General features: G+C 57.8%; 1 protein-coding gene across 2 annotated transcripts in view; it reads right to left on the reverse strand.

The window, feature by feature from the left end:
- Nucleotides 1-568: 568 nt before the first annotated feature.
- LOC123757143 (uncharacterized) overlaps nt 569-12,316 on the reverse strand; it is a 344,783-nt gene continuing 333,035 nt past the window's right edge. For both annotated transcript variants that reach the window (XM_069329469.1, XM_069329468.1), the window contains one exon: nt 569-752. In XM_069329469.1, the coding sequence (XP_069185570.1) occupies nt 584-752 (169 nt within the window). In that variant the 3' untranslated portion in view covers nt 569-583. The remainder of the gene's footprint in view (nt 753-12,316) is intronic.

Here is a 12,316-nt window from a genome sequence, read left to right on the forward strand (position 1 = left end):
TTCACACAACGTTCTATTCGCATCCGAGAGTGTTTTTATATACATAATATATAGATGTCACGTCTGTGACGGGGAAAAACGTGCTTTTTGAAAACTGTGTTTTTCATGTGTTTTTCATGAGAGGGAAATCTTCGAAACCTCTTTACCGATTGCTTTGAAATTTTGACACAACGTTGCCTTCGAAAAGGCGCGTGTTTTTATATACCTACTATATACATGCCTCAACTGTGATAGGAAAAAAACATGCTTTTTTGAAAAACAGCGCCATCTGTTGGACGTAAGAGCAACACACGCTGTAATCTCCGAAATTATAGCTGTACTATAGTGCACTATAGTACAAACATTGACGTACTAAACAATTAGATAGTTGAATTTGGTACTATTCCCTTTATAAGAGTCCCCCCAAAATAAAGCTAAGAACAATGAGAAATATTCCTAAAGCTAGTATAACACTCATATGTACTATATTACGCCTCACATTTATATTTATTTATGTAATGACTATAAAACTAAAAATAAGTGTTCGGGAGACCATAGAAACTGAAGATTCTGCACAGCAGCTGAGAGAGACATGTGTAGGGTATTAAAGGTACTCACCGAGGAGCTTGGAGAGCCAGTCCGCCAGGTCCTCCTTGAGGGGCAGGAGCTGGCGCTCGTGGGCCTCGGCGATCTTAGCGTTGAGGAGCGACATGTACTCCGACTCCGTCTTGGGGTACTCGTCGTCCTCCAGCTCCAGGCAGAAGGAAGGCTCTCTGAGGACAAGGACGAGGTGCTCAGTCACCTGACCTCCGCCTCCAGTAGTGCAAGGTTATGGTGTACTGTGGTGCAGGGGTTATGGTGTACTGTGGTGCAGGGTTATGGTGTACTGTGGTGCAAGGTTATGGTGTACTGTGGTGCAGGGTTATGGTGTACTGTGGTGCAGGGTTATGGTGTACTGTGGTGCAAGGTTATGGTGTACTGTGGTGCAAGGTTATGGTGTACTGTGGTGCAAGGTTATGGTGTACTGTGGTGCAGGGTTATGGTGTACTGTGGTGCAAGGTTATGGTGTACTGTGGTGCAGGGTTATGGTGTACTGTGGTGCAAGGTTATGGTGTACTGTGGTGCAGGGTTATGGTGTACTGTGGTGGTGTACTGTGGTGCAGGGTTATGGTGTACTGTGGTGCAGGGTTATGGTGTACTGTGGTGCAGGGTTATGGTGTACTGTGGTGCAAGGTTATGGTGTACTGTGGTGCAAGGTTATGGTGTACTGTGGTGCAGGGTTATGGTGTACTGTGGTGCAAGGTTATGGTGTACTGTGGTGCAAGGTTATGGTGTACTGTGGTGCAGGGTTATGGTGTACTGTGGTGCAAGGTTATGGTGTACTGTGGTGCAAGGTTATGGTGTACTGTGGTGGTGTACTGTGGTGCAGGGTTATGGTGTACTGTGGTGCAGGGTTATGGTGTACTGTGGTGCAGGGTTATGGTGTACTGTGGTGCAGGGTTATGGTGTACTGTGGTGCAAGGTTATGGTGTACTGTGGTGCAGGGTTATGGTGTACTGTGGTGCAGGGTTATGGTGTACTGTGGTGCAGGGTTATGGTGTACTGTGGTGCAGGGTTATGGTGTACTGTGGTGCAGGGTTATGGTGTACTGTGGTGCAAGGTTATGGTGTACTGTGGTGCAGGGTTATGGTGTACTGTGGTGCAGGGTTATGGTGTATTGTGGTGCAGAGAGATGGTGTATTTATTTCAGGAATTTACTGACCAAAGATCACTATTTTTGGGGGTAAATACAATTTAAGCTTAATTAATGACAATCAAACATTTAGCATAAAGAGTTGAGAGTGAGGACGACACGAATATTAACCCATCTAATGTTGCCAGAATTAAAGGTTTGGATCATAGAGATACAACGAAGATAAAAGTGTTGTGTGTTGTGGTGAGGGCGCTCCTCCCCCCCTGCTGACCCCCTGTGGCCGGGGTGACAGCTCCTCCGTGATGACAAATACTATGGTGATGACATCACTCCCACCAGGACGTCATCAGTAACGTTAACCCAAACATTAGATCAGTTTGTATGATGTCTTCATGACGCTATATCACAGTCCACGGGTCCTGTACCAGCTTGACCGCTTGGTACGTCTGTTAAAGCTGGCGACTTTGAAGGAAGTGTTCGAGGACCCTAATGAAGACAGTTAGGCGGCCGGCAGGATGTCCCAGTGATGATGTAAAGTAACATGTGTCATAACTAAGGATAACTACAGCCTGGATTTAAATGTAGGTTTTCACGTAATCCAATCATGAGAGAATTTGCAAAAGGGATAACTGGCTAGTGGCGGCCAATACATCACATGTATTGATTACTACAGTAAGGCACGGGGGGATAATCACCCGGAGTCCGGTGCAATAGAGCAGTAATACATCAGATATATTGGACAGTCTTCTCAACCTAACATATTCAATTGTTATAAATTGTGATTTATCCGTATTTATGAACCTAACTAAACAGGAACATAACCAGGTGCTCAGGACCAGGGCGCTCAGTAGCCTGCAGGACACACAAGGTTAGAGGGGCCAGATGCACAGGGCCAGGTGCTCAGGCCCAGGTGCACAGGACCAGGGACGCTCAGAAACCAGCTATTGGGGTTCCTCTCAGCGTCTTTACAGTGAAGAAAGTTTCCAAGTATTTACAGCAAGAAACTGAAGTATCTTAGTTAGTTCCCTCGTTAAATGTGAAGCAACTTAGGATTAGTTGTGGATGTGAGTAAGAGTGAGAGTAACGAGTGACGGTGCCAGTTTGGGAAGCTGACCTAAAGACGTGACAACGTTGAAACAACCTTTCTTGGTGTGGATGTTCCCCGTATGCTTGTAGTGAAGGTGTTTACAAAGGCGTCTCAGAGTGCTTGGACTTAAAGTTGTATACGCAAGCATTGATCAGGTTGAGTGAAGTTAGGTTTTAGCGTGAGGTAGTGGGCGATATGCTCCTGTGTCTGGTCAAACACGCTTGGTGTGGCGAGGCTGACCAAGCCTCGCCACACCAAGAACATGACGCGAGGTCGGACGGTTAGTACATGACGCGAGGCCGGACGGTTAGTACATGACGCGAGGCTGGACGGTTAGATCATGACGCGAGGCCGAACGGTTAGTACATGACGCGAGGCCGGACGGTTAGTACATGACGCGAGGCTGGACGGTTAGTACATGACGCGAGGCCGGACGGTTAGTTTATGACGCGAGGCTGGCCGGTTAGTACATGACGCGAGGCTGGACGGTTAGTATATGACGCGAGGCTGGACGGTTACAACATGACGCGAGGCTGGACGGTTAGTATATGACGCGAGGCTGGACGGTTAGATCATGACGCGAGGCCGGACGGTTAGTACATGACGCGAGGCCGGACGGTTAGTACATGACGCGAGGCTGGACGGTTAGTACATGACGCGAGGCCGGACGGTTAGTTTATGACGCGAGGCTGGACGGTTAGTACATGACGCGAGGCTGGACGGTTAGTATATGACGCGAGGCTGGACGGTTACAACATGACGCGAGGCTGGACGGTTAGTATATGACGCGAGGCTGGACGGTTAGATCATGACGCGAGGCCGGACGGTTAGTACATGACGCGAGGCTGGACGGTTAGTATATGACGCGAGGCCGGACGGTTAGTACATGACGCGAGGCTGGGCGGTTAGTATATGACGCGAGGCTGGACGGTTAGTATATGACGCGAGGCTGGACGGTTAGTATATGACGCGAGGCTGGACGGTTAGTATATGACGCGAGGCCGGACGGTTAGATCATGACGCGAGGCCGGACGGTTAGATCATGACGCGAGGCTGGACGGTTACAACATGACGCGAGGCTGGACGGTTAGTATATGACGCGAGGCTGGACGGGTTAGATCATGACGCGAGGCCGGACGGTTAGATCATGACGCGAGGCTGGACGGTTAGTATATGACGCGAGGCTGGACGGTTAGTATATGACGCGAGGCCGGACGGTTAGATCATGACGCGAGGCCGGACGGTAGTATATGACGCGAGGCTGGACGGTTAGATCATGACGCGAGGCCGGACGGTTAGATCATGACGCGAGGCTGGACGGTTACAACATGACGCGAGGCTGGACGGTTAGTATATGACGCGAGGCTGGACGGTTAGATCATGACGCGAGGCCGGACGGTTAGATCATGACGCGAGGCTGGACGGTTAAAACATGACGCGAGGCTGGACGGTTAGTATATGACGCGAGGCTGGACGGTTAGTACATGACGCGAGGCTGGACGGTTAGTATATGACGCGAGGCTGGACGGTTACAACATGACGCGAGGCTGGACGGTTAGTATATGACGCGAGGCTGGACGGTTACAACATGACGCGAGGCTGGACGGTTAGTATATGACGCGAGGCTGGACGGTTAGTATATGACGCGAGGCTGGACGGTTAGTATATGACGCGAGGCTGGACGGTTAGTATATGACGCGAGGCTGGACGGTTAGATCATGACGCGAGGCCGGACGGTTAGTATATGACGCGAGGCTGGACGGTTAGATCATGACGCGAGGCCGGACGGTTAGTATATGACGCGAGGCTGGACGGTTAGATCATGACGCGAGGCCGGACGGTTAGTATATGACGCGAGGCTGGACGGTTAGTATATGACGCGAGGCTGGACGGTTACAACATGACGCGAGGCTGGACGGTTAGTATATGACGCGAGGCTGGACGGTTAGATCATGACGCGAGGCCGGACGGTTAGTATATGACGCGAGGCTGGACGGTTACAACATGACGCGAGGCTGGACGGTTAGTATATGACGCGAGGCTGGACGGTTAGTATATGACGCGAGGCTGGACGGTTAGTATATGACGCGAGGCTGGACGGTTACAACATGACGCGAGGCTGGACGGTTACAACATGACGCGAGGCTGGACGGTTACAACATGACGCGAGGCTGGACGGTTAGTATATGACGCGAGGCTGGACGGTTACAACATGACGCGAGGCTGGACGGTTACAACATGACGCGAGGCTGGACGGTTACAACATGACGCGAGGCTGGACGGTTACAACATGACGCGAGGCTGGACGGTTACAACATGACGCGAGGCTGGACGGTGAAGTTGACCGCTCCTGTCATGTATAAATTGTTAGTAGTGTTGTCTCCTTTAATGTGGAGGGGAACGTTGGCCGGTGTAAAGGGCACGACGTCATGTGACCAGCGTGTCCTGGTCACTACTTCGTGTCCTGGTCACTACCTCGTGTCCTGGTCACTACCTCGTGTCCTGGTCACTACTTCGTGTCCTGGTCACTACCTCGTGTCCTGGCTGGTCACTACCTCGTGTCCTGGTCACTACCCTCGTGTCCTGGCTGGTCACTACCCTCGTGTCCTGGCTGGTCACTACCCTCGTGTCCTGGCTGGTCACTACCTCGTGTCCTGGTCACTACCGTCGTGTCCTGGCTGGTCACTACCTCGTGTCCTGGCTGGTCACTACCCTCGTGTCCTGGCTGGTCACTACCCTCGTGTCCTGGCTGGTCACTACCCTCGTGTCCTGGCTGGTCACTACCGTCGTGTCCTGGGCTGGTCACTACTCTCGTGTCCTGGCTGGTCACTACCTCGTGTCCTGGCTGGTCACTACCCTCGTGTCCTGGCTGGTCACTACCCTCGTGTCCTGGCGGGTCACTACCCTCGTGTCCTGGCTGGTCACTACCTCGTGTCCTGTCACTACCCTCGTGTCCTGGCTGGTCACTACCCTCGTGTCCTGGCTGGTCACTACCTCGTGTCCTGGTCACTACCTCGTGTCCTGGTCACTACCCCGTGTCCTGGCTGGTCACTACCTCGTGTCCTGGCTGGTCACTACCCTCGTGTTCTGGCTGGTCACTACCCTCGTGTCCTGGCTGGTCACTACCTCGTGTCCTGGCTGGTCACTACCCTCGTGTCCTGGCTGGTCACTACCCTCGTGTCCTGGCTGGTCACTACCCTCGTGTCCTGGCTGGTCACTACCCTCGTGTCCTGGCTGGTCACTACCCTCGTGTCCTGGCTGGTCACTACCTCATGTCCTGGCTGGTCACTACCCTCGTGTCCTGGCTGGTCACTACCTCGTGTCCTGGCTGGTCACTACCCTCGTGTCCTGGCTGGTCACTACCCTCGTGTCCTGGCTGGTCACTACCCTCGTGTCCTGGCTGGTCACTACCCTCGTGTCCTGGCTGGTCACTACCCTCGTGTCCTGGCTGGTCACTACCTCGTGTCCTGGTCACTACCCTCGTGTCCTGGCTGGTCACTACCCTCGTGTCCTGGCTGGTCACTACCTCGTGTCCTGGCTGGTCACTACCCTCGTGTCCTGGCTGGTCACTACCCTCGTGTCCTGGCTGGTCACTACCCTCGTGTCCTGGCTGGTCACTACCCTCGTGTCCTGGCTGGTCACTACCTCGTGTCCTCTGGTCACTACCTTCGTGTCCTGGCTGGTCACTACCCTCGTGTCCTGGCTGGTCACTACCCTCGTGTCCTGGCTGGTCACTACCCTCGTGTCCTGGCTGGTCACTACCCTCGTGTCCTGGCTGGTCACTACCCTCGTGTCCTGGCTGGTCACTACCTCATGTCCTGGCTGGTCACTACCCTCGTGTCCTGGCTGGTCACTACCTCGTGTCCTGGCTGGTCACTACCCTCGTGTCCTGGCTGGTCACTACCCTCGTGTCCTGGCTGGTCACTACCCTCGTGTCCTGGCTGGTCACTACCCTCGTGTCCTGGCTGGTCACTACCCTCGTGTCCTGGCTGGTCACTACCTCGTGTCCTGGTCACTACCTCGTGTCCTGGCTGGTCACTACCCTCGTGTCCTGGCTGGTCACTACCTCGTGTCCTGGCTGGTCACTACCCTCGTGTCCTGGCTGGTCACTCCCCTCGTGTCCTGGCTGGTCACTACCCTCGTGTCCTGGCTGGTCACTACCCTCGTGTCCTGGCTGGTCACTACCTCGTGTCCTGGTCACTACCTCGTGTCCTGGTCACTACCTCGTGTCCTGGTCACTACCCTCGTGTCCTGGTCACTACCTCGTGTCCTGGTCACTACCTCGTGTCCTGGTCACTACCTCGTGTCCTGGTCACTACCCTCGTGTCCTGGTCACTACCTCGTGTCCTGGCTGGTCACTACCTCGTGTCCTGGTCACTACCTCGTGTCCTGGTCACTACCCTCGTGTCCTGGTCACTACCCTCGTGTCCTGGTCACTACCTCGTGTCCTGGCTGGTCACTACCCTCGTGTCCTGGCTGGTCACTACCCTCGTGTCCTGGTCACTACCTCGTGTCCTGGCTGGTTACTACCCTCGTGTCCTGGTCACTACTTCGTGTCCTGGCTGGTCACTACCTCGTGTCCTGGCTGGTCACTACCTCGTGTCCTGGCTGGTCACTACCTCGTGTCCTGGCTGGTCACTACCCTCGTGTCCTGGTCACTACCTCGTGTCCTGGCTGGTCACTACCTCTTGTCCTGGCTGGTCACTACCTCGTGTCCTGGCTGGTCACTACCCTCGTGTCCTGGCTGGTCACTACCCTCGTGTCCTGGCTGGTCACTACCCTCGTGTCCTGGCTGGTCACTACCCTCGTGTCCTGGCTGGTCACTACCTCGTGTCCTGGCTGGTCACTACCTCGTGTCCTGGCTGGTCACTACCCTCGTGTCCTGGCTGGTCACTACCTCGTGTCCTGGCTGGTCACTACCTCGTGTCCTGGCTGGTCACTACCTCGTGTCCTGGCTGGTCACTACCTCGTGTCCTGGCTGGTCACTACCTCGTGTCCTGGCTGGTCACTACCTCGTGTCCTGGCTGGTCACTACCTCGTGTCCTGGTCACTACCTCGTGTCCTGGCTGGTCACTACCTCGTGTCCTGGTCACTACCTCGTGTCCTGGCTGGTCACTACCTCGTGTCCTGGTCACTACCTCGTGTCCAGGCTGGTCACTACCTCGTGTCCTGGTCACTACCTCGTGTCCTGGCTGGTCACTACCTCGTGTCCTGGCTGGTCACTACCCTCGTGTCCTGGCTGGTCACTACCCTCGTGTCGTGGCTGGTCACTACCCTCGTGTCGTGGCTGGTCACTACCTCGTGTCCTGGCTGGTCACTACCCTCGTGTCGTGGCTGGTCACTACCCTCGTGTCCTGGCTGGTCACTACCCTCGTGTCCTGGCTGGTCACTACCCTCGTGTCCTGGCTGGTCACTACCTCGTGTCCTGTTCACTACCTCGTGTTCTGGCTGGTCACTACCCTCGTGTCCTGGCTGGTCACTACCTCGTGTCCTGGTCACTACCTCGTGTCCTGGTCACTACCTCGTGTCCTGGCTGGTCACTACCCTCGTGTACTGGCTGGTCACTACCCTCGTGTCCTGGCTGGTCACTACCCTCGTGTCCTGGCTGGTCACTACCGCCTCTCTCACAGCCCAGAACACGGAAGTTCCTCCCATCCGGTCACCCTCACTACTCCTCATCATGATCAATAGAGCTTCTCTCACACGTAACTATATTTTAGCCCTTATGTCTGTGCGTGTGGTGGCGCAGCTCACTTGTGTACACCTTCAGCGCTGTGGCCGCTCACTCCAGTTGTGAGTTGATCCACCAGCCTCGTGCTGGCCTACGCTGCCCGGTGCCCGATGCCTCTCAGGCTCGTACCTGTACTTGTACCTCAGGCTTGTACCTTTACCTCAAACTTGTACCTGTACCTCAGGTTTGTTAAGATCTTCCTATCCAAAGGTGAGGTTGACCGCTCGCCTGTTCAATAACTGGCCAAACCCAGCGCGCTGGACCGGACACACAGCCGGGCGTCTCATCCAAAAGATGTTAATGTGACAAGACAACAAGGGGATATATGACCTGGTGAAGGAGGACCCGACTCTTGTGTTAGAGATGACTGATGGTAATGGTGAGGTGTGGGAGACCTGGCGGTGTATGGCGGGGGTGTGGGAGACCTGGTGGTGTATGGCGGGGGTGTGGGAGACCTGGCGGTGTATGGCAAGGGGTGTGGGAGACCTGGCGGTGTATGGTGGGGGGTGTGGGAGACCTGGCGGTGTATGGTGGGGGGTGTGGGAAACCTGGCGGTGTATGGTGGGGGGTGTGGGAGACCTGGCGGTGTATGGTGGGGGGTGTGGGAAACCTGGCGGTGTATGGTGGGGGGTGTGGGAGACCTGGCGGTGTATGGCGGGGGTGTGGGAGACCTGGCGGTGTATGGCAAGGGGTGTGGGAGACCTGGCGGTGTATGGTGGGGGGTGTGGGAAACCTGGCGGTGTATGGTGGGGGGTGTGGGAGACCTGGCTGTGTATGGCGGGGGGTGTGGGAGACCTGGCGGTGTATGGCGGGGGGTGTGGGAGACCTGGTGGTGTATGGCGGGGGTGTGGGAGACCTGGCGGTGTATGGCGGGGGTGTGGGAGACCTGGCGGTGTATGGCAAGGGGTGTGGGAGACCTGGCGGTGTATGGTGGGGGGTGTGGGAAACCTGGCGGTGTATGGTGGGGGGTGTGGGAGACCTGGCTGTGTATGGCGGGGGGTGTGGGAGACCTGGCGGTGTATGGTGGGGGGTGTGGGAGACCTGGCGGTGTATGGTGGGGGGTGTGGGAGACCTGGCTGTGTATGGTGGGGGTGTGGGAGACCTGGTGGTGTATGGCGGGGGGTGTGGGAGACCTGGCTGTGTATGGCGGGGGTGTGGGGACCTGGCGGTGTATGGTGGGGGGTGTGGGAGACCTGGCGGTGTATGGTGGGGGGTGTGGGAGACCTGGCGGTGTATGGCGGGGGTGTGGGAGACCTGGCGGTGTATGGCGGGGGTGTGGGAGACCTGGCGGTGTATGGTGGGGGGTGTGGGAGACCTGGCGGTGTATGGTGGGGGGTGTGGGAGACCTGGCGGTGTATGGTGAGGGGTGTGGGAGACCTGGCGGTGTATGGTGGGGGTGTGGGAGACCTGGCGGTGTATGGCGGGGGGTGTGGGGGACCTGGTGGTGTATGGTGGGGGTGTGGGAGACCTGGTGGTGTATGGTGGGGGTGTGGGAGACCTGGCTGTGTATGGTGGGGGGTGTGGGAGACTTGCCGGTGTATGGCGGGGGGTGTGGGAGACCTGGCGGTGTATGGCGGGGGGTGTGGGGGACCTGGCGGTGTATGGTGGGGGTGTGGGAGACCTGGCGGTGTATGGTGGGGGTGTGGGAGACCTGGCGGTGTATGGCGGGGGGTGTGGGAGACCTGGCGGTGTATGGCGGGGGGTGTGGGGGACCTGGTGGTGTATGGTGGGGGTGTGGGAGACCTGGCTGTGTATGGTGGGGGGTGTGGGAGACCTGGTGGTGTATGGTGGGGGTGTGGGAGACCTGGCTGTGTATGGTGGGGGGTGTGGGAGACCTGGCGGTGTAAGGCGGGGGGTGTGGGAGACCTGGCGGTGTATGGCGGGGGGTGTGGGGGACCTGGCGGTGTATGGTGAGGGTGTGGGAGACCTGGCGGTGTATGGTGGGGGTGTGGGAGACCTGGCGGTGTTTGGTGGGGGTGTGGGAGACCTGGCGGTGTATGGTGGGGGTGTGGGAGACCTGGCGGTGTATGGTGGGGGTGTGGGAGACCTGGCGGTGTATGGTGGGGGTGTGGGAGACCTGGCGGTGTTTGGTGGGGGTGTGGGAGACCTGGCGGTGTATGGTGGGGGTGTGGGAGACCTGGCGGTGTATGGTGGGGGTGTGGGAGACCTGGCGGTGTATGGTGGGGGTGTGGGAGACCTGGCGGTGTATGGTGGGGGTGTGGGGGACCTGGCTGTGTATGGTGGGGGTGTGGGAGACCTGGCGGTGTATGGTGGGGGTGTGGGGGACCTGGCGGTGTATGGTGGGGGTGTGGGAGACCTGGCGGTGTATGGTGGGGGTGTGGGAGACCTGGCGGTGTATGGTGGGGGTGTGGGAGACCTGGCGGTGTATGGTGGGGGTGTGGGAGACCTGGCGGTGTATGGTGGGGGTGTGGGAGACCTGGCGGTGTATGGTGGGGGTGTGGGAGACCTGGCGGTGTATGGTGGGGGTGTGGGGGACCTGGCTGTGTATGGTGGGGGTGTGGGAGACCTGGCGGTGTATGGTCGGGGTGTGGGAGACCTGGCGGTGTATGGTGGGGGTGTGGGAGACCTGGCGGTGTATGGTGGGGGTGTGGGAGACCTGGCTGTGTATGGTGGGGGTGTGGGAGACCTGGCGGTGTATGGTGGGGGTGTGGGAGACCTGGCGGTGTATGGTGGGGGTGTGGGAGACCTGGCGGTGTATGGTGGGGGTGTGGGAGACCTGGCTGTGTATGGTGGGGGTGTGGGAGACCTGGCTGTGTATGGTGGGGGTGTGGGAGACCTGGCTGTGTATGGTGGGGGTGTGGGAGACCTGGCGGTGTATGGTGGGGGTGTGGGAGACCTGGCGGTGTATGGTGGGTGTGTGGGAGACCTGGCTGTGTATGGTGGGGGTGTGGCAGACCTGGCTGTGTATGGTGGGGGTGTGGGAGACCTGGCGGTGTATGGTGGGGGTGTGGGAGACCTGGCTGTGTATGGTGGGGGTGTGGGAGACCTGGCTGTGTATGGTGGGGGTGTGGGAGACCTGGCGGTGTATGGTGGGGGTGTGGGAGACCTGGCTGTGTATGGTGGGGGTGTGGGAGACCTGGCTGTGTATGGCGGGGGTGTGGGAGACCTGGCTGTGTATGGTGGGGGTGTGGGAGACCTGGCTGTGTATGGTGGGGGTGTGGGAGACCTGGCTGTGTATGGTGGGGGTGTGGGGGACCTGGGTGTGTATGGTGGGGGTGTGGGAGACCTGGCTGTGTATGGTGGGGGTGTGGGGGACCTGGCTGTGTATGGTGGGGGTGTGGGAGACCTGGCTGTGTATGGTGGGGGCGTGGGGGACCTGGCTGTGTATGGTGGGGGTGTGGGGGACCTGGCTGTGTATGGTGGGGGTGTGGGAGACCTGGCTGTGTATGGTGGGGGTGTGGGGGACCTGGCTGTGTATGGTGAGGGTGTGGGGGACCTGGCTGTGTATGGTGGGGGTGTGGGGGACCTGGCTGTGTATGGCGGGGGTGTGGGGGCCCCTGGCTGTGTATGGCGGGGGTGTGGGAGACCTGACTGTGTATGGTGGGGGTGTGGGGGCCCCTGGCTGTGTATGGCGGGGGTGTGGGAGACCTGGCTGTGTATGGCGGGGGTGTGGGGGACCTGGCTGTGTATGGTGGGGGTGTGGGAGACCTCTCTGTGTATGGCGGGGGTGTGGGAGACCTGGCTGTGTATGGCGGGGGTGTGGGAGACCTGGCTGTGTATGGTGGGGGTGTGGGAGACCTGGCTGTGTATGGTGGGGGTGTGGGAGACCTGGCTGTGTATGGTGGGGGTGTGGGGGACCTGGCTG

This window comes from Procambarus clarkii, chromosome 22 (assembly GCF_040958095.1).
Source record: "Procambarus clarkii isolate CNS0578487 chromosome 22, FALCON_Pclarkii_2.0, whole genome shotgun sequence".
NCBI classification, from domain to species: Eukaryota; Metazoa; Arthropoda; class Malacostraca; order Decapoda; family Cambaridae; genus Procambarus; species Procambarus clarkii.